This window comes from Myripristis murdjan, chromosome 12, assembly GCF_902150065.1.
Source record: "Myripristis murdjan chromosome 12, fMyrMur1.1, whole genome shotgun sequence".
In the NCBI taxonomy this organism is placed as follows: Eukaryota; Metazoa; Chordata; class Actinopteri; order Holocentriformes; family Holocentridae; genus Myripristis; species Myripristis murdjan.
Window position 1 is genome coordinate 2,661,850 of NC_043991.1, and position 23,466 is coordinate 2,685,315.

At 41.7% G+C, this 23,466-nt stretch overlaps 1 protein-coding gene across 2 annotated transcripts in view; it reads left to right on the forward strand.

Annotated features, from left to right (window-relative positions):
• plppr1 (phospholipid phosphatase related 1) overlaps nucleotides 1-23,466 on the forward strand; it is a 106,662-nt gene that overhangs the window by 44,679 nt on the left and 38,517 nt on the right. For both annotated transcript variants that reach the window (XM_030065977.1, XM_030065976.1), the window contains exon 3: nucleotides 16,075-16,263. In XM_030065977.1, the coding sequence (XP_029921837.1) occupies nucleotides 16,075-16,263 (189 nt within the window). The remainder of the gene's footprint in view (nucleotides 1-16,074; nucleotides 16,264-23,466) is intronic.

Here is a 23,466-nt window from a genome sequence, read left to right on the forward strand (position 1 = left end):
GTTATTTGTCTTATTGCCTTAACCGAGTAAAGGGGACAATGTGACCCCCCTTAGTTTTTTTCTTCTGGTTGATACGTGCCCATTTCCTGTACTTCCTTCTGGGTTTGTCTCAATAGTGTCCTGGAGTCATTTCTCTTCCTGAGTGCCATGAAGAGGGTTTTTCTTGCTGCAGCGTCGTCTTCTGCGTCGGAGCAGATGCGTTTGAATCTGATAAGTTGGGATGTTTGAATGCCTCTAAAGGTGTGTTTTTGGGTGGAAGCTGGTTTTGTGCAGTAGGGAGTGTGTGTCTGTTGGCTTGAAGAATATTTTGGTTCGTAGTTTTCCCGTTTGTGCGAAATCCGGTCCTTTGAATGTTGTCATGTCCAGGAAATCCATTGTTTGCTGGCTGAGTATTGCTTTGAGTTTGATTGAGGGATGATGGGAGTTTAGAGTGTTGACAAATTGTTGAAAGTCCTCTTTTGAGAATTGCCAGATTCCCCAGATATCATCGAGGTATCTAAAAAAAGTATAGAGGCTTTTTGCTGTATTTTGGGAGTGCTGTTTCCTCCTAGGTGGCCATATAGATGTTTGCATAGGCCGGAGCAAACTGTTCACCCATTGCTGTTGTTAATTTGGAGGTAGTCTTTTCCATTAAACTCAAAATCATTTCTGGTGAGGCAGAGGTGGAGGAGTTTTAAGATATAGTTGTCTGGGGTCAGGATATTTGGTCATTATTCCCTGAACGGCCACCGTTCCCATGTTTGTGTCTATGTTTGTGTACAGGCTCTCCACATCCATGGAGAAAATTCAGCAGGGGTCCCCCAGGGTCATGTTTTGGATCTTTTGGATAAAATCATAAGAATCTTTGACGTAGCTGTCTTGCTTTGTGGAGAGGGCGTTGAGGTGATGATCCTAACCCCAACCCAGATTTTAAAAATGACATTTTTGACTTTTATTTTGAGTAGACCTTTAATCGATTTTTACATTGAACAACAAAAAATATGAATGTTGAATAATAATAAAAAAAAAAAAAATCCTCGATGCCCCCCCGTCAAAAAAAGGAAAATGAAAGCATTTTTTTGAAGTTTCTCAATCCTGTGGTTTCTGCATTTTTTTTTTCTCAGTCTTGTACAGTTGATGCTGGATAAATGAATAGAAACAGGCTTGATATAAGCTACATTCTTGTATGATAAGTGTATTTGTATGAAAACTGGCCAGCAGAAGGCAGAAGAACCAGCATCACAGTTGAGCTGGCTGGCCCCATGATCGAAAGCCTCTTAAATAGCTACTGTATAAACACATTTTGATGTATTTTTTCCAGTTAAACTTTAATACCATAGGTCAAATATATTTTTTTATAATATATTGTGTGCAGGACTCTAGAAATGAGCAGTGCATGGGATGGAGGAACGCACAGTGCGGGGTTGAAATTCAGCTGAACTTGCATTAAATCTGGTTGTTTTAACCAAGATTATGCTGCAAGATGTTTTTTTCAACTACATTTAAGTTCCCTCTTATAGACTAACCTGTAGTTTTGCAAATTTATTCAGTATTTTTACATTACTTTACAGTTTATTCCTGTTAATTCCCATATATTCCCATAAATTCCTGTTCATTCCTATGGACAGTTTCCAACTCTGAAAATTCCCGTAATTTTGCAACCCTAGCGCCGCTCCCTGATTAAAATGTTAAACGTCTGTTGTGTGAAGTATTGTACTTTCTGTACCGCCCTCGCCCACCTGACAGCTCCATCCAATTCGAAGGTCGGGTGTGTATTCAGGTTCACTTTTACTTTGGAGGCTGAATTTTCCAGTGAGGTGCCGGCCAATAAAAATAAAAAAAAAAAAAACCCAGGACATGAATCGATATCTGCCAGACACAACGTGACGGCTGCAGAACATGGAAATAAAGAGCGAGGCCTCACGACTGAGCCGCCGTGTGTCCTTGTGTCAGATTGACTGTCAGGCGCCTCTGTGACTCCATTTAAATGAGACTTTATCCTGAAAAATCCTGAGGAACGTAATGTTGACTGAAGCTGTAGTACAGAGCTTTGACATAGAAATAGACGTTCATTAAGTGATGATGATGATGATGATGATGATGGTGAACAGCTGATCGTTTTATCTTTTTTTTCCACTGGAATTATATGAATAAAATTGTAGTGTTACTTATCATCTTGTCTAATGAGGGAGATAATTAATACAAAACTGGGAAGTTCATAGTGATAGTAAAGTTTATTTGGATTGCACCAAGAAAAGCAGCTTCACGTGTAAAGAGACGAATGATGACACATAAAAACACGGAGAGAATGGCGTAAGAAATCTCACGTAAAGATGGAAAATCATCTTTTCTTCAGTTCTGTGTCGTCGTCCGGAGCGTAGTGTCGCGCTTTCAAAATAAAGTTAAAAGATGGAAAACATAGAAGGCCTAAAATGATGGACAGCAAAACCGAATGTCCCTGTTTCCTGACCTGGATTTGATTTTGCACTTCATTTTATTGTGTGTGTGTGTGTGTGTGTGTGTGTGTGTGTGTGTGTGTGTGTGTGCGTCACGTCCTCCATATTGTTTGATTTTTTGGTACCAATATGGCGGCTGATCCTTCAAGTGGTTTCAAGCTGAATGGGTGGTCTAGTTTCTTTGGATTATTATGGTTTATTATTAGATTATTATGGTTTTTGCCTAAAGTGACCTCCTGGATGTGGCTGCAGATATTATTTTAGGTGGAATGTCCCTTTTAAGGCTGTCTCTGTACCCAAGACCACTTCACCTGTAGCAGAGGGCGTGTCCTGTTGTCCTGTCGCCTCGTATGAATAACAAAAGCAATATTACGCCCAAGAAGTCATTCTTCTTTTTTTTTATCATCAGTAAAGATTTGGGAAAAAGCTTCAGGAACGGTTTTGGGTGAAAATACCTGGCAACAACATCTTCGAAAAGTTGTACTTCCCATTTACAAATAACAAAATCAAGGAAACTGACTTAAAATTGATGTGTAGACTCTATCTAACACCATTAAAGATGCATAAAACCTCCAAAGGCAATTCACCAGAAACTGTCCAACATGTGAAGCTGAAGGAGGAGCATTCATGCATCTCTTGTTGAAGTTTCTGGAAATCTATTCTTTTTTTTTTCAATAATTCAGTGCTGAAAATAAAGTTTGATTTAAATCCCCACCTTTATTTACTAAGTGACATGCAAGGCTTTTATTTAGATAAAAAAAAAAAAAAAAAAAAAAAAAAAAAAAAAACCCAAAAAGAAAAAAAAAAAAAAAACAAATTAAAAAAACGCAGACTATTAATCACCGTAACATACTTTACCAAGAAATGCATGCTTTTATTTTGGAAAAATGATTCTTTCCTCCAAACTTTACGATGTTTCTCGACCAAATTTCAGAATTCTGACCCTTGGAGAAATTTAGAAAAACATAACAAAGGACATATTTTTCAAGACCATTGCTTCCCGTTATTTACTTTAGAAAGTTTTCCCGAGGTTTTCAGTACCAGATTTGGAAAAGTGAAGGACCTGAGCTTTGTCTGGAAAGATAAATAAATCATGGACCTATTAGAATCATGTTTTTTTGCAGTTTCATTTATTTGTTCATTCATTTTTATATAGGAATTTTGAGTGTATGCAGATTAGAGTACATGCAAGCTGAAAATGTATTATTATTTACTCTCTTACTTTACTCATGTATGTATATGTGTTGTATTAGTTGGTTGGAGGTGGGGTGTGTGTGTCTTTGTATAGTGTGCTGGCAATTGTACACAGGGTGAAAATGAAAAGATGTGGGGGAAAAAAGGAAAGTTTTCCTGTGATGGCTCAATTCCAGCTGTGGTGGACGGCCACATCAAAGCCGCCTCGCAGAGTTTTGGGCCAAAAGAAATCATTTCCAGCCGCCCAGGCGGGAGGATAAAGCCTCGCCGCGGTGCCTCGGCGTGGCTGTGTGACCGCGGCCGGCGTGTCACTCTGCCCTTCACACGGCTAATGCAGCGTGGCGCCGGCTGTGCACGGAGGATAATGGCGCCACCAGTTATGCTTTGCAGGGGAACGGGCTTCTTCTTGTCCAGGTGGAGAACCGTCCTGAAAAAGCCTCGTCACGAAAAAGTCCACAAATAAAGGGAGGCGGTCAAACGGGCAGTGGCTCCCGGGCGTTACACTGCACCACTTTTCCCTCGGTGCAGACTTGCTCTTTGTAACGGTGAAGTACCTGGACATGCTTCACGGTCCGTCCAGCAGGGATTACAAAGCCGAGGCGAGGCCAAGAAAAGGTCCGGGCGATCACGACCAGAGGAGGAAGACAAGTCGGCGTCCGACTGAACAAACGGAAATGGCTACAAGGAAGACTGTAACAACAGCCAGTAAACTTTTAGGTACATCTCTTCCAAAGCACTTATAAAGACCGTGTTTTGAGGAAGGCAAATTCAATTATGAGTGATGACAGACATCCACTTACAAACTGTTTTAAACTTCTGCCATCTGCACAACACTACTGCGCCGCCCTGTTCACGAAAAACATAGATAGATAGATAGATAGATACTTTATTCATCCCGAAGGAAATTCAGTTTTCAGCAGTATCCACAGAGTACAAGATTAAGTAAATAAAAAATAAAGAATAATAAAAAATAAAGAATATTTAAAATAAAGAATAAAAGATGACACTCGAGATCTAAAGATCTAAGTACCCAATGTGCAAAAAACAATGTGCAAAAAACCAAAAAAAACCCAGTGTGCATCGATGTATACAATGTGCATAGATGTGGGCAATGTGCAAATTTACAGTATAAACAGATGATAAATAGTAGCAAGCAATATATACGCTATAAACAAGGAATATATAAAAAATAGAAATACGAACAGTTTAAACAGCAGAGAAAAAAAAAAAAAAAAACGGTCCAAACACTCGTTTATTCCACAAGCCATCAGATTCTTAAACACAACCAGGTAACAGGGCGTCCAGCTGCTCTGGCCCAAGGGTTTCTATTCCAGGATACAAGTAAAGTGTTCACAAACATTATTTATTTCCTTTTTCTAATGTACAGCTGGTGTGCTTGTATGGCTGTGGATGTGTTCAATTGTTGTTCTATGTAATGAAATGCCATGAGAATTCTCTGCTGCAAATCAATTTCCCCAAGGGGACAAATAAATGCATAATAATAATAATAATAATAATAATAATGATAATAATAATAAATAATATAATAAATAATTGTTTAGGTAATTGACTCTCATCGTGTTGCAGGTTGTTTATGGTTTGTGGGGGAGGAGGAGGCAAGAGGAAGGAGGTGCAGTGAGCGACAAAACAAAAACAAGACACCTGAGATTCATGGAGAATAAAGATGAATAAAAGATGAGATGAGATGATTATGACCTCCACCGATCAGGATCACGTTTTAGTTTTCTGACAGGTTGGATCAACAGGATCCTGAGGAGACTGTGCTGACAGGAGCGAGTGGATCGTAAAGGAGATCAATCAGAAACGTTCCTGATCGCGTTGTTTGGCCCCTCTGGGATCAGGGTCTCACAGCCGCCTTTCCCAAAATCCGTTCAGTGGATCACCGTGGCATTTTGATCCCACCACCGTCCCTGTGGCGCCACCAACTGGCCCACCTGGGTTCAGAATCCTACAGTTGTTGATGTGGTAAACGGTGAATGGACTGTATTTCTGTTCAGAGTGCTTCACAGTGTTCGCCTCACATTCACCCGTTCACACACACACACATTCACACACCGATGACAGAGGCTGCCGGTTCAGGTTCAGCAGTGTCTTGCTCAAGGGCACTTTGAGCCGGGGCTTGAACCAGGAACCCTCTGCTCACCAGACGGCCACTCTACCCCCTGAGAGACATCACCCGGTAAAGTTTGAAGATCGCCAGAATAAAATGACGCCATTTTACGTTTCTGCACACCAACAAATACGATGAAACCTCAACATTTCTGAACCAGAAACATGTTGAATATCAATATTTATCCTGTGTCAGCATCACGACTGTTAATGTTTGTGCGCGAGTGAACACACCAGCTGATTTTAGCTCTTAAACCTCGACTCTGGAAGAGCCAGAAGGGCCCGAGCCGAGGATCTAAGGCTGTGAACTGGCTCATGTGGGGTCGATGTTTCCGTGGTGCAGCTGGGGGCCGGAGCCAGACGAGCTGTGAAAGTGATCGGTAAAAATCTTCAAATCTTTCAAATTTCTTGGGGTTGCCATGGCGGCATGCATAGACGCAGCGGCTACAGCTCTCCACTCTCGGTGCCGTATTCTATGTTTTTGTATGTGTGAACGGTTGTGTTTTTAGCTGAAAACACCACCTTATGTTGGGCAATGTACGCGTACAGTTGTCAGGACCTTTTGAGCTTGGGATTACGCTGCGAGGTACCAATTTCACCGGACTTTCATTGCTACCAGGACATTCTGGAGGACGCCGTTAGAACACCGGGGTCTCCGTGGATAGTTCTTCCCAGCGACAAGTTCAAGAGGAAACGTAAACAACAAGGAAGCAACAGTCGTCACGACCTTTTGAGCTTGGGATTACTCTGCGAAATACCAATTTCACCGGACTTTCATCGCTACCAGGACATTCCGGAGGACAACAAAACAAAAGCGAGGCTGCAGGGCCGGTGCGTCAGCACGGCTGAAAAGACAACCCTTTAAGCTGCCGCCTCCCAGCATCTTCCAACGCCGGGTCCATAACTAACAAAATCGACGAACTGTGCCTGCACATCGCATCCAACAAGATCTATCAGGGTTTTCCCTGCCTTCTAATTTCTTAGGCGCACCGCCTAGACGTTTTCACCGACCGCCGAGATCAAATGAACGAGGAAAGGGGGAAAAACGCACATCGATATATTCAATCTGCGGCTCCTTTAGGAATCTGTTGTTGATGCTAGCTTGGATTGTCCGGAGGGAGTTAGGCGGGCACTGGGCCGTACGTCATGAAATACTGACAACAGAATTAACCAATCACTGCAGCGAATAGTTTCTGCGTGAACGCTGAGAGGATGGCTTTCAGCCGCAGCACATCCGCTGTAGGCTAGGCAGTGGTGGAATGTATGAATCGCCTAGCGCAAGAAACACAAGCGCCCGCAAATACCAGTGATCCACTGGCCATTTGGGTGACTTGTGTGAAGCGTGCAGATTAGCCAAATAAAACAGAATCTATTTCTAACGCGGAATTTGACATAACAACTGCACCGGCACCGCACGAGCCAAAGGGCAGAGAAACTCTCCAGGCTACAGCAGCGCACTGACATAGATTGTGTAACAAAGTGAAGAGTTGCCACCCTGCTCTGTTTTCACTGGCTAACAGCAGCACACTGGCTTAGCTTGTCTATTCAGAGAAGAGGTATCACTTCGGCTTATTTTTTTCAATCTGTTAAGGCTCCACCCCTTAACAGACCCCTTAAGACCTAAAATTGGCCAGGGAAAACCCTGATCGATCTATCGATCTATCTATCTATCTATCTATCTATCTATCTATCTATCTATCTAAATCAATTCTAAACCGAACAGGGAGCCAGTGGAGAGAAGCCAGGACTGAGGTGATGTGATAAACCCACTCAGAAGCCCAGCTGCTGCATTCTGAACGCATTTCGCACCCCAAAGCGTAACTACCTGGTTAAGGTTAGGGGAAGGTCTTGGTTAAGGTTAGAAAACTCTCTTGGCTGAAACCTCAGTCTGCAGAGGCAAAGTCCTGTTGACGGTGCCGTCCACCAGCCCACCGTCCTTCTCTTTCACTCGCCGTTCGCTCATGTTTACGGCATGAAACGTTTGGTTCGCGGAAACTGTCAGTATTTTTCCTGGCGTCTGGGCCGATCACGAAGCTTTGTATAACTTGAACTCACTTCCAAACGCTGCCATTGCGACTAACAACAACTAACGTTTTTGCGCTGAGAATGATCATTACAGGGTTTTGATCCCAGACGATGTTCAGTTAAGACGATTCCCCTGAAAACCTCTTCAAAATAAGACTCAGTTACAGTAAATTTCACATGAAATACTTGGGGAAATCGGCTGATGTGGTGGAGAGAAACCACACCAACACGCAGATCAGCTCTCATATGATTCGCTGTCTTGTTCTCTGTCTGATTACTGTCTAATCTGGGTTTTAGAATATATCATAAAAATAACACATTACACTTGAATTTTAATCACATTTTAATTTTCAGTAATCACATTACGGTTGCTGTTCTAACAGAATAATGTTTACTTACGTTAGCTGAGAGCGGGACATTTTGAAAGTTTTTATCCCAGCCAGTCCGACTCCTGTCTGCTGGTTCAATATCAGATTTTTACATCTTATTTATTAAGATTTAATATGTGAAACTGATCTGTATTAGATCAGCCCATGTGTGATTTGGAGTAGCGTTCTTCCTCTGAAAAGGGCTGATCTGAGTTTTAGAAAGCAATACAAAAGTAAAGTACTTAGATCAGGGCCAAAACCACCATTTCAGCATTGGGGGGGGGCAGACATTTTGGGAATGCCTGAACACTGGGGGGGACTTGTACCTCTCAGTGTATATGGGCATTTGGGCCTTGACTTAGATATATAATTACTTTTGAGAGAGAGAATAATGTGATTACAAATTTGTAGAACATAATGAGTAATTTTACTTTTTCTGTGTAACTTGTAACCCAGCACTGCTTGAGATGGGACGTGACAGTGAATTCAGAAAGTTAAAATAAATAAATAAATAAATAAATAAAACCCTTCTGGAGGATTATTTTGCCTTGGAGCCACAGCTTGTTGTAGGATGGTGTTTGCTAGAATGTGATTTATTTAAAAATGTCATTACAAAGGGCCAGTGTTCATATGAAGAGCTTGTTTAAAGGGGGATGGTGGAAGAGCCGTCTCACTTATTGATTACCACGTAATAAATATAGATGATGTCACGTTTCATTTTCCCACCCCACAACATGTATATTACATTTTTGTATTGAAATGCATTGAATCTCATTCGTCCTCCCGCCCACGGGCACAAACAGGAGAATACAAACAGGAGAAAGCAAGAGATGTTGCTAACTAGCGGCCTGTTATTGCAAGAGTTGGCATGGAAACCAGCACAAGCACGGCACACTGACTCACGCACACACACACACACACACACACACACACACACTCTCACACACACGCACCTTGACATCCCTGCATGGCCATCTGTCATTGACTGAATGTGCCAGCGTTTCTCTTCTTCTGCTCTGTAACTACATTCGCTCTCCTGCCTCGACTGTCTGCACGCCGCTGGTCATTCTGTCCCGCCACACACACACACACACACACACACACACACACACACACACACACACACACACACACACACACACACACACACACACACACACACACACACACACACTGCCTTTCTTATTATAGATGGTTTTTTTTGCAGCTGTGACACAAACGTCTTGTTGGACACTTGACATCAGGAACTAATTTGCACCCTTGCGGTTTGTACCGTACTGCAGTGGTTCTCAAACAGGGGTTCGCGTGCCCCTAGTGGTACGTTGGAGTGCTGCAGGGGGTAATGTGACGGTGATTTAAAAAATATGAGTCATGCATAATTGCTAAAATAATGAGCCCACACTGTAATAAGTGCAAAGCAAAATGTAAGTGTATAAAGCTCGATAAAGCACATTTTATATCTCCTGAAGGTGTCAGGTGTGTGTTTGTGGTTTAAATCTGCTGCCGTGGTCGTCGAGCGAGGACGTTTGTTCACTCTGACCGGGAGGATAAGACAAAAACAAAAGAAAAAAAAAGAAAAAAAATGCAGAAAATGGATGAAATGAGGAAGAAGAGAAGAAGAAGAAGAAGCAGAAAGATAAGATAAGATAAGATAAGATAAGATATTCCTTTATTAGTCCCACGGTGGGGAAATTTCAGGCATTACAGCAGCAAAGTGGATAGCAAGATATGAAGCAAAATTTACATTATAAACAGTATAAGCAGATAATTAATAGCAAAAAGCAATATAAACATTCTAAAAAGGAATATAGAAAAAACAAAATAGAAAATATAACATAAACTATATTATAACCACAATGTTGACTGGATAATTAGCTATTTTTCATTACCATAAATCTACAAAACTTATTTTATTTCAGAGCTACTCGGCCACAACCTGCTCGTTAAAATCTACCTTAAATTAATATTTTACCAAATTTATTGACTTATTTAGGTATTTATTTGTATATTTGTTCATTCATTCATTGTATTTGGCCTAACAAACACTGTCTCCTAATACTTCACATTAACATTTAGAGGAAATAGTACTTACATATGTACCTTGTTTCCTTTCAGGTGTCATGGCTGGTCTAGTAACTTCCTCTGCTTGTGCTGCATTTGACTTTTTGCTCAATTATAAATTTCGGGAAATGTAAAATCACTTACACACAGTTACTTTTATTCTGAAATTGTAAAAACAGTGACTTCTGCGTCATGAAACAACAACTATAAATATATAAATGAATGAAAACCTATGCTGTATATGTTTTTAAGAGGCACTCTGAGACTTTAAGGATGCTCGTTGCTTTAGAGAGATGAACTGCAAGTAAAGGTTTGGCACCAAAGACAGATGAGTGGCATTTTGGGAATGAATTTTACTCTCAAAGGGAAGGTAGGAAATAATTGCCAGCTGACATTTCTGGGTGTGCAAAACGTGCGTCATGGTTAGTGCCGTTGTTAAGGCCTGGTAAAATGTCAGAAAAAATGAAATCAAATAAAATGCAGCCTGTCAAGCGGGGAAAGTGAGGACTTCTGAAGTTGCTGGAAAGGTACCTGACAAAGTTTCTGCAGGATGTGGAAGACGGTTCTTGTATTTTAAAGCAACTTTTGTAGGTTTTGTTGAATATTGTTTGTGTGTGTGTGTGTGGGTGGGTGTGTTTGTGTGTAGGAGTGTGTGTGGGTGTGTGAGTGTGAGTTTTCATGCATGCTGTCTTCCTCTTGCAAGCTGGAGGAACCCTAAAGCAGTGGCATAGTGACACCTGGTGTTGAGGAGAGGTAATGCACGCTGCCTTGATATCACAATTTAATTTTTTTTCCCCACACAAACATATCATTTTGTTTTGTTTTGTTTTGGGTTTTTTTTTCCCAAAAATAAAAAGTTAAAGAAGGATCACACACCACAGCTTTTAACATCAAGTGGCATTTGCAATAATTTTATGATTTTTTGATCCCCACAGAAAATCTCTTTGTGGTTGGGAGTCTGGTCAGAGGTCACGTAAAGAGCAGCATGGCTGGTCTGTCTTAATTGCTCAAGGGCACTCAAGCTGAGCAGATGTTACGTGGGATTTTACTTTGCGTCCAACTGCTTCAAATATTTAAAACCCCAAGGGGTAAACTGGTAATTTGTCGGTTTCAGATGGCCGCCTGTATGTGCCATGATCAGCAACAGCATCAATATCCCCATTTTGGCCATAGCCGTTTCCATGGAAACCCCAACTCAGGCTGTAGTTTCATCAAGTCCTACAAGTCAAATTTATGTTTGTCAAGTCGGCTCAGCTGGAATATTTCCCTCAAAGGAAAAATAAATTTTTGTCCTACCGTTCGTCTCCCGTCCTTTTCACCTCTTTTCTTTTTTCTTTCCTTTTTATTAACTGCCTTTCTCACGTCTTTGTTTCCCTATTATTTGTTCATCTCCTTCCTCCTCCATGCTTTTGTCTCTCCTCCTCCATGCCTTCTGTCCGGCCTTCCTTCCTTCTTCACTTCCTTCCCTAGCTCCTTCCTTCCCTTCTGACTTGCAGGTAAACCTCCGCAAATTAACATTTACAGCAGAAGAGAAGCCATTTACACACATTTATTATGTACTGATGCACACAATCACCTCTCCTTCCTTCCTTCCTCCCATCCTCCCTCCCTCCTTCCCTTCCTTCCTTCCTCCCTCCTTCCCTTCCTTCCTTCGTGGTGTCTATTCTCTTCTGTTGCTCTTATCTATTTTTTTTTTCCAACGATGAATATTTTCATGATTGTGTGGGAGCCTTCTTTACCCTCAATAACAAGAATAAGAAAAAGAATAAGCATAAAAATGATGATAATAATAAGATGAACAATAATAATAATAATAATAATAATAATGAGATCTTCCTCATAAAGATGATATCTTCCCTGTAGGGCCTCATGTCCATGGTTTGGACCTGGCTCTAAATAAATAAATACATGTTTATTTTTGTGCAAAAAGGAACTAAAAAAAGGTGAAATAAAGACTCACATGTGCAGAAAGAAAAACAAAACGACTAAAGAAGGACGGTTGACCTCCGTGAGGACATGGACCTCGGTCAGGATGTGGGGTGAAGGTCGATGAGGGTTCATGTCGTTCTCATAGGAAAACCTCAGCCTGCTGAAGCTGAAGGATTTGGCTCCATCTGAACTTTATGTGACAGAAAATCTGAGTTTTGTTTGATGTCCTGTGAGCACAAACCAAATTTCTCTTTTCTGAGACTTTTGTTTTTTTTTTTTTTTTTGTGAGCAGTCTCCATCGTCTCTTACAAACGGAGCATCCTGATATTGGCTGCATATTTTCTGGCAGTCCCCGCTGCGTTATTTGAAAAGCCGTCACCAAACAGAGCAATTTACAACAGCAAAAAAATGTCTTTTGAATTGACTTCTTACTGGCCAATTTGCTAATCCACCATTTTCCAGAAGAAACTGCTGTGAAATCGCCGCTTTGTGTGACAATAATTCCATCAAATCCTGGAGCAGCTGTGAACCGTCGCCTCGTGTTTTCCTGCGATATGAAACCGTCTTTATGTCTTTATGTTGCCATGAAACTTTTGGTCCTTCTGTCATAATTCAACTTAAAGACGCTCTTATCTGTTCTTGACCTGGACTGAGCGCTGAGATTAAGATTCTTGGTAAATCGAGACATTCGACTCTAGTTTAAAATATGAAAACATTTCTCGTTGTTTACCTTTGATACAACAACCCATGCTGACAATAAACCATTGTGCCATTTAAGTGAAATCAACTAAAACTAGACTCAGCATCTTACCAAGCATTGACTAAAGCAGGGGTTCTCAAACTTTTCTCAGTGATGTTTCCCCTTTGCAGTATTTTTTTCAGCCAAGTTCCCCTTAGTGCATCAAACAAACAAACAAACAGACAAACAAACAAATAAATAAATCACTGCTCTAGCTTGGATTTGAGTTTGAATTGGCTGACTGAGAGTCGGGTTGATTGACCCGTCCACCTCCCCACCGGCCTCCTTAAGGCTCATTTATGCTTAATGTTAAATCCGGATATTATGAGTACTTCTGTCCGTACTCTGCGTTCATTTGTTTTGTATTTGTGAAGGTTTTCATGAAGTTTACAGATACCGACCGAACAGAGCAGCACCACCGCAAATCACGGGGGCGGCACAGCCGATAGTTTAAGAGAGACCGGGCTACGAGAGAGGCATGAAACTTTAAAAAATAGTGATATTAGAGAAAAGAACTGTGCATCCTCCTCTGGTGATGTGTTTAATGACCTCACAGACTACTGTCCTCCTCTGGTGATGTGTTTAATGACCTCACAGACCACTGTCGTCCTGTGGTGATGTGTTTAATGACCTCACAGATCGCCGTCCTCCTGTGATGATGTGTTTAATGACCTCACAAACCGCCATCCTCTCATGGTGATGTGTTTAATGACCTCACAGGCCGCTGTCCTCCTGCGGTGATGTGTTTAATGACCTCACAGACCACCATCCTCCTCTGGTGATGTGTTTAATGACCTCACAGACCGCCATCCTCCTGTGGTGATGTGTTTAATGACCTCACAGACCGCCGTCCTCCTCTGGTGATGTGTTTAATGACCTCACAGACCGCCGTCCTCCTCTGGTGATGTGTTTAATGACCTCCCAGACCGCCATCCTCTCGTGGTGATATGTTTAATGACCTCACAGACCACCGTCCTCCTGCAGTGATGTGTTTAACCTCACAGACCTCTGTCCTCCTGTGGTGATGTGTTTAATGACCTCACAGATCGCCGTCCTCCTGTGATGATGTGTTTAATGACCTCACAAACCGCCATCCTCTCATGGTGATGTGTTTAATGACCTCACAGGCCGCTGTCCTCCTGCGGTGATGTGTTTAACGACCTCACAGACCGCCGTCCTTCTGTGATGATGTGTTTAATGACCTCATAGGCCGCCGTCCTCTTGTGGTGATGTGTTTAATGACCTCACAGACCACTGTCCTCCTGTGGTGATGTGTTTAATGACCTCACAGACCGCCGTCCTCCTCCGGTGATGTGTTTAATGACCTCACAGACCGCCGTCCTCCTCTGGTGATGTGTTTAACGACCTCACAGACCGCCGTCCTCCTCTGGTGATGTGTTTAATGACCTCACAGACCGCCGTCCTCCTCTGGTGATGTGTTTAATGACCTCACAGACCTCCGTCCTCCTGCGGTGATATGTTTAATGACCTCACAGACTATCGCCATCTACAGCACTGCTTCCTCTTCTGCTTCTTTGTAGCAGCTCCATTATTACAACCTCCTCCACCACCGCCATGTTTGTTGATGTCAGAAACTTTTGTCTCTGCACTGCCCTCTAGTGGATTTATTGCTGAACATATATGTATGTCAGCACGGATGGATTTATTTTATTTTACGATTTTATTTTCATATGTAAAGGGAGCAGCAGACATCAGACAGACTGTCACTCCTTGCATACTACACACCATGGTATCATTATTTACAGGACCATAAGGGGGCAATTAACTTTAATATGTAACTGTAGGACATAATAAGCTGCTGTACAAATGCTGTAGGGTTTTTTTTATTTGTTTATTTATTTTTGCTGGAGGACAGTCTCTCCACTAAACTCATCATATTAAAGCATTGTTTGCTTATTCACATACTTCCCAGCATTCATTGTTTTGGCCTTAACTCTCTTGAAACCCTTCATACTTTTAATGTGAATGAAGCTCCAAGAAGAGGAGACTAGATCTATACCTTTTCTCAGGTGAATAATATGTTAATTTCTGCAAAAAGAAATAAGACAAAGGAAGAGAAGACGCAGAAGAAGAAGTGTATTATGATAATAAATGAATCCCCGTCATCCCTCTCCCTATCAGTGCTGTTCAGGGTTTATAAATAGTGCAAGGTGGAGCAGCCATTCTCTGTCAGACATGGCAGCGGTATCCACCTCCTGCACTCACATTAGTGCAGAGCAAGCTGCATATTTTATGTTTAATGGGCTTAAAATCATGTGGCGCGCAAACAGCTGACAGGAATGACCTCGTCATTAATGCAGAGATGAAGTAACACAGGGCCGGAGTTCAGGAATTAATTAGATTAAGTCAACACGACGGCCTCCTGTGTTAGTTTCAGTCGGTTGGAGCAACGAATGATCCTTGAACAAACTGTTTACTTTCTTACAGCAAGGAAAGTTCCTGCACATTTTTTTTCTTTGCACTAAAGTCAACAGGTTGTGGAACAGGTGGAGAGCATCCAGGTCCAGCGGTGGCTGAATAACACACTCGTGTGTTTTGTAAAGGCGCAGGAGAGCATTGCCGTGTGCCGTCTCTGTATTCTCTGTCCCAGCGTTGGCTCGTTATCAGCAACTAAAGGATGAGGATGCCGTATAAAAATGTATCGCCTGCAGCCGATTCTGTGTAGAGAGAGCAAAAAAAAAAAAAAAAAAAAAAAAAAAAAAAAAAAAAAAGGAGGCCAGAGACAAAAGATGATGTGAAGGGATAAAAGGATGAGGGGGTGAGGGAGGAGAGGAGGTGGTAAGTGGTGGTGGGGAAGAGGAGGAGGAAGGGGGGGGTTAATGCACGAACACAAGCAGAAAAGCAGAGTAAGTCATCATGAGAGAGAGAGGGAGAGAGAGAGAGAGAGAGAGAGGAAGATGTGGTTGTAGAGGCTTCCCTGTCTCTCTGTTTTGCATTAAAACCTGTTTGACTGATCGCTCCGGGCTCCAGGAGCAGGCGAGGGTTTGAGTTTGGGTGCATCAACAGGGATCAGCTGGAAAAAACCGTCCAGGGAGTCGAGCGTGCACTTCGGCTCCAGCAGCCGAGAAACTCAACCCTCTCCTCCCTGCCTTCTTTCTCTCTTTTTGCCTCTTCTGTTTCCTCTAATTCTTCTTCTCCCTCTCTCTGTCTCGGCACCATGCTGTTCCTGCAGCTCGTCATCATGTCCGGGACGGTGTTGTTGGCCTACTACATGGAGTGCACGGACCTGTTCAGCGTGCACGTGCAGGGGTTCTTCTGTAACGACGCCGAGCTGATGAAGCCGTACCCGGGCACCGAGGAGTCCAGCTTCATCCCCCCCCTCATCCTCTACTGCGTGGTGGCCGCTGCGCCCACCGCTATAGTGAGTAACGCTCATTTGCATGTGGCGGGTGTGTGTGTGTTTTTGTGTGTTTGTGTGTGTGTGTAAAACTGGCTGTGAGACAAGGGCTTCTTAGATGATTAATTTTTTAAAATTTCTGCTGCTGCATGCTGGAGTGTATGCAAAGCTAACTGGATATGACATGTTTGCAATTGTTGGGTCTCTCGTCGTCATCTCTCTCCCTGAAACACACAAAAACAACTTATTTTTATTGCTTTAAAAAAATTCCCGCTGTTAAATGATTAAAGGCAGATTCTGCAGTTTGAAATGGTCCACCTTGATGTGATGTGGGAAAGAAGGATGAATGACACTCGTTTCTCTAAAGAATAGAACTTAGAAATGCCTCAGGAGTCCAGAGCAACTCTTTTACTCCGTCATAACCCAGATTATAAGAGCATTTCAATCTCAGATGTTCATGTTTTTATGACATCAAAGCATTAGACTGAGGACAGACATTTAAAATTCTTACATTAATTCTGTGGGTTATTAGTCTTTACATGAACCTGAGGGCTTTTATAATTCCTCAGCCTCATCGTGAACTTCAGTAAACAATGTTTGAAACTCCATAGTCTGCATTTTTTTTAAATCAAATTCGAGGCCACATTCATAATCTCTGATGTCTGATAAAATGACAGATGCCATTTCCTCCGGAGCTGCTGTTGAGCTGCTCATGAGTTCAAAATTAATCAAATTTTCAGTTTTAATTTCATATATATTTTTTTTAATTATTTACCCATTTTATGGAAATAAAATGTTGAGATTAAGTATCAGAATGTGGATTATGAGTGAATATGTTTGGTCATATTTTTGTGATCAATTCTTTTATTGTTTTTTCCCTTTAATTAATAAAACAGGAAACAAACAAACAGAGATGTGGCAGACATTAATTAGACAAAAGAAAAAAAAATAGCAACAGTGATACAGAAGAATAAGAAATGATACTGTAGCAAAAAGATAACAACAGTAATATTACTGATAAAACATCAGTAATAATCAGTAGCACTGAGTGATAGTAAAAAAAAAAAAAAAAATGTTTGGTCATATTGATGCAGAACCATGTTTACGGCATTTATAGTTGTTGAGAGGCAGAGCTTGTTGAAACACCAGTCTAAACTAGGCGGAATTGTCCTTTTTTTTGATCTCGAAGTGCAGAGGTACAAGAAAAAAGCATGGGAAAGAGTAAAGCAGATGCAGAGGATGTATAATGTAACATAGTGCTGATAATAATATGGTATTTCACTCTCAGTTGTTAATGTTTTTGTGAACGTTTCACATCAAAACATTCAGACTGAAGACAGGAATTTAAAGTCCTTACATTAAGTTAAGGGGTTATTAGTTTTGGTGTGAACCTGAGGGGTTTTACCCATCCTCAGCTGTGTGGCAGAGCCGGACCGTTTTCATCGCGGTGGCACTGAAATCAATGCCTCGTCTATTTTTTTCAATGCACAGTGAAAAAACACAGGCATATGAGTCACTATTTCAGGTGATTCTCCCTTTAATTCCCTCTCTCAGGCTGCTGAATGAGCACCAGGCTTACCGATGCACCATCAGGCATCATAATGGACGATAATTTTTAATCTCATACCTTCAATAGATAAAACAACGTGTGACACAGTTAAAATAAGCACACTTTAAATTGGCATGACACAGTTTATGGTGCATATAATTTGTCAACAACGATGCGTTTAAGGGATTGAAGCTGCAGTGTGTGAGCCGCTGGATATGACGCCACCTGAACAGCCAACATTAAATTACTTTCTACAGGTTAATGCATCGATAATCTAACATCTGAAAGGGACAAATCTTCAAAATGAACACTTGCTAACGTGCTCGGTGTGTTATCAGGGACAGGGTGGAACGAAGAGGCATGGAAAGTGTCCGTGTTCTGCGTGTTTATGGAATCAGGCCGTTTAAATGTTACTTTGATTTAGAGTAAAAAACACTCCCCTTCCTGACGAGCCAGCATGACGTGTTGGGTGCCGCCGGTTTCCTCCAGGTCTCTTCTTTCACAGGAAGCTACTGTCTTCACGCTACGTTCAAAACCGACCGCGCTGCAGGCCGTGAAATGTCAGCTAATGAACTCGGCCAGCAGCGGGCTCAGTGCGTTTCACAGGACACAAAAATACACCGTGTAGTCCAGTACAGTCATTCTGATTATACAGATTTACCTGTTATTATGTGATTTTCAACTCTGGCCTCTTATCTCCACCAGAGGATGGAGAAGATGAGCTGCTGGGTCTCATGAGGATAAAATATACAGAATTCTGAAGTTTATTTACTCATTTTATACAAATAAAATGTTGAGATTAAGTATCAGAATGTGGACTGTGACTGCTTGCTCATATTTGTGCAGTGCCCTTGTCTCAAGAAATCCATGGTCTTGGTAGTTTTTGCGATACAGAGCTTGTTGTAACACTAAACTGTGCAAGAGGTTTATATAAGAAAGAAAAAACAGGCAGGAAAGAGGAAAGCAGAAGCATAGAAAGGTGTTTTTATAGTCATAAGCCAGGGGGTTTTAAACTTTTTCATGTTGTGGACCCTCGGACCCCCTGTGTCCTACAGGGACGCAGATATGATAAGACATTTAAGTTTTGTTTTTTTTTTATTAAGTATTAAACTGTTTAGATCTCATTCGTGGATACAGACAAATAAATTCAAAGTTCTGAGATTAAAACATAACATTAAAATAGTCACTCTTACATGTTTTTTTGGTATCATCATTTCTTGTAAATTAAATTATTCCACATTTTTTTGCTGTGGACCCTCTGGAAGCCCCTTGAGGACACCTGAGGGGTACCCGGACCCATTTTCAGTCATAACCCCCCCGCCCACCTCTCACAGGTACGGGTTAGTAGGTCTCTACAGCACCTTCTAGAAGTTCAGAGGGATGTTATCGTCTCACCTGTGTCATGCAGCTGGATTCGCCAGATCACGATCACACGAGAATCCACCGTGAACCACAGCGGTTCAGACCAGCAGACACCGTGTGGTTTATTTAACGGTGCAATCACTTTATACCTGTTGGACTTAACAATAATTCAGTAGTGTAATACCCCTGTGTGTATATGGTGTATGTACATATATCTTTACATAATCTCAATTTCTTATTTTTGTATTTGTTGTTGCAATAATACTGTTGGATAAATGCACATAATTCCACATTATGCACATAATGCACATACCTTTTCATAAATTAGAATTAATGCTCAAAGAAGGATTAATGCACATATTTTTACATAATGCGCATACTTATTTTATTTTATTTATTTATTTATTTATTTTTTACAAATTCTAATGCACATATTTTTATATTTCTTTCTTTTTTTTTTAATTTCTTATAATTTCACTTGTGCTTATTTGAGGAACTGCAACTGAACCAATTTCCTCTCGGGGATCAATAATTGATGATTTCTGATTTATGTGTGATGATAGTGAGAAGCGACAACAGTGGCATCAGCTGTCTCAGAACTTGAGGCACAAATTCTCTTAAAAATGTCAACAGGAATCGTCTACCGACACGTTAAACTACATATTAAGCTCCTTCGACTGTGGCTTGTTGTTTCGTCTTCATCGCTCTTCTTCTGTGTCAGATGGTTCGTTAATCTGATTGGTTGAAGTTAGCCTGTGATCAAGAGTGACAGACAGATGGTCCATCCAATCACCTGCCAAGAATTTTTTTGGAAGGTGCCTGACCTTTTTGCAGATAGTTTCCAATGACAACTTCTCATGTTTGGATGGTTCGGTGGAACAAACCATCTAGCTGAAATGAGGTCAAATGAATCTACAAAACTTGTTTGTAGATTCTTGAAGACGTTTGACTTCACATCCAAGAAACTTCTTCAGTTCTGACAGGGAGGAGCACCAACAGGCCAATGGTGTAGCTTTCCTGGAGAACGTCCTGACACAGCTTGAACTCCTGAAGCTCCTCAGGTGAGAGGTCAAACGTCTTCAAGAATCTACAGACAAGACCAGCTGACCTCGATTCAACTCTAAGTGAAGAACCAGGACCCTGGATGACTGAGAACCTGCACAGACAAACCGTCTTCTGATCTTATCGTTGATCGGCTTAACCAGTCAAATGGGATCCTGGTTCTTCACTTAGGGTTGAATCAAGGTCAGTTGGTCTTGTTTGTAGATTCTTGAAGACGTTTGACTTCTCACCCGAGGAAGATGTTTGACTTTTCAACTGAGGAAGACCTTTGACTTCTGATCTGAGGAAGACGTTTGACTTTTCACCTGAGGAAGACATTTGACTTCTCACCTGAGGGTCAAACATCTTCAACAATCTACAAACAAGACCAGCTGACCTCAATTCAACTCTTAAGTGGAGAACCAGGACCTGGATGACTGAGAACCTGCACAGACAAACCGTCTTCTGATCTTATCGCTGATTGTCTTAACCAGTCAGATGGGATCCTGGAGCCAGATGAACGGTGATGTAGCATAAAGACCAACAAAGCCAGTCATGGGAGGAGGTGGCTGTGGCGGTGGATGAGTTTAGGTCTGATAAAGTCCGTTTGGTGAGGTGATGAAGGTCGAGGCTGGTGGTCTTATCTCCCTGTTTCTCCACTCGGTTCCTGCAGCCGTCGCTCTGCCACAGTCTGCTCTCTGTTCCTCTTTATAGAGGAAAATGTCAAATCAAACTCCTGCGAGAGTTTGACAGCATGTTGTTGCTTTGCTTATCAGCGAAACTCAGCTGATAAAGTAGGCACACATATTTTACATTATCATTTGGCGCTGATTTCAGACCATCTCTTTTTGCACCTCCTAACCGCTCCACATGTCGTTTTCTTTCACCACAATTCCTGCTGGAGCGGGAGCAGCCGGCAGGGCAAAGTCATTTCACTCAGATAAACGCCCCTGGCTGGCGGATCCCATGTACCGCAAACACACCAGGCGACTGTGATGATCTGGAAAAAGATTTTATGTCATCAACTTGAGGTGAAAAACACGGAGCTAGTTTGCTTTGGGAGCGGCAAGACTGCATTAAAGTGCCACATATTGACATTTGGCAGAGATAGATTATCTTATGACTATGAAAAAGAGCATTTTCTGGCTTTTCCGAGCTATAAGAATAATGATATGAAGAAGAAGAGGAGGAGGAAGAATAGTTGTGGTTGTTGATGTTGTTATTGTAATTATTATTTTATGCTTATTAGTAGTAGTAGTACTAGTACTAGTGGTAGCAGTAGTAGTAGTAATAGTAGTGGTATTTGTATCATTATTGTCAGTAGTATTATTACAATTACACCACAAGTGTACAATATTTACAGTGAATTCAGTTCAGATACAGTACGTGCATAATTATTACATAGTGTGGATATCGCAAGAAGAAAAAAAGAGGACAAAGGCAGGACAAATTGAGACAAAACAGAGCAGAACAAAGAAACCATCAGGCAAGAACAATGTAGGACTTGACTACACATGAGAGAGAGAGAGAGAGAGAGAGAGAGAGAGAGAGAGAGAGAGAGAGAGAGAGAGAGAGAGAGAATATAAGGGAAATGGGGGCAGTTGGAATAAAAAAAATAAAAGAGAAAGGCAAAGGAAATACCTCAGTGTAAACACACACACACACACACACACACACACACACACACTGACTGCACCATGTAGTCATTGAACCTAATGGGTCTGTAGTAGCAGGTAACAGCCACCAGGTGTCAGTATCACTCCATGCTTGTGGACCTGAAGCAGGCAGAACAAACCAGGCGGCAGCGAGTGTGTCTTCAGGCAGGCGGGTCAGTTCATTCTGAAAAGCCAGTCAAACGTCTTCGGAGCACATTTAGAGGAGAATCTGCCCCGACCTGCTTCAGCTGGAAAATATCGCCGTGCGTTATTTACTTCCACGTTGGAAAGAGTCCAAACGGAGCAAAAGGACAAGACCAGTTCATCCCAGTAGCATCTGTTCACATCCTGATTGATCACGTATCCCCGCTGGTAAATAAGCCATTAAATGGTCTAATCCATGCTTTCTCAGCCTTTACCACCTCAAGACCCACTTTTTTTTTTTATTATTATTTCTGAGAAATTTATTCAGGAGCCACCAGATGAATCGTCCTTGGAATAAAGTCCCAGTGCGAGCACCTGCCAGCCTGTCGCTGTAAATAAGAACTTGCTCTTAAAGGTTAATAAAATAAAACCCACACAATTTAACTCTACAAGCATGCTGTGCAAATATAGATAGAGATATTTGTGTACAAAAGGGAAAAAAAAGCCAAGTCCCTGCAGCAGAACACAGCCTCTGCTCCAAGGTGTTGATACTAATGATTAACATCATCAGCTCCCCGGGCAAATCCAGACGCGACATAATCTGGATTATAACTGTAGAAAATTACTGAAGTTTTCTGTTGAATACAAGCCTCATCGTTATTTGGTAATCGTGCGAGAAAATGCTACATTTTACTCTCAAACTCACCTTGTATGAGACCGAACACTTGAAATTTGTCTTGTGTAGCCGTGCGGCGCATCATGACGTTTGATCGGCATGCCAAATCACCAGGGTTTGTTTTCTGAATCAAATGTAATAATAGGCCTACTACTACTACTACTGCTACTACTACAAATACTGCTACTACTACTACTACTAATAATAATGATAATAGAATTAGTTTTCACACAGGATCAGTAAGGACCACTGGCATTTTCATGATGTTAATCTCCACTAGGGGGCGCTCACTGTCCACTGGTGAGCCGCGGCCCTGTGGTTGGGAAACCCCGGTCTTGTCCAGCCATCCTGTTACCATGACGCCAACAGCCGACATCACACAACAACCCAGTCACCAGAATAAAACGATGCCATTTTAAGTTTCTGCAAACCAAGAAATAATTTATGTTGAAAAGTTTACAAACCAAAAATATGTTGCATGTCAAGATTTAGACTTCCAGCCGATGTGGCATCTATGCTGAGCTGTGGTGTAGATGTTAGCTTGTTAGCTACTTTAGATAGACTTGGTTAGCCACCAAACTACTTGGTTAAGGTTAGGGAAAGGTCAGGGTTAAGGTAACCAAATGTACTTAACTAATTTTAGCTAATGAACTTACCCTAAAAACAAACACAGCTCTCAAACCGCGGTCTGTAGAAGTCCAGTCGATTGTGCCGTCCGCCCACCAGCCTCCAAACGTGACGCTGTTTGCTCACTTTGTACCGCGTCATGACAGTTGAAAAACGTAACATTTCAGTTTATC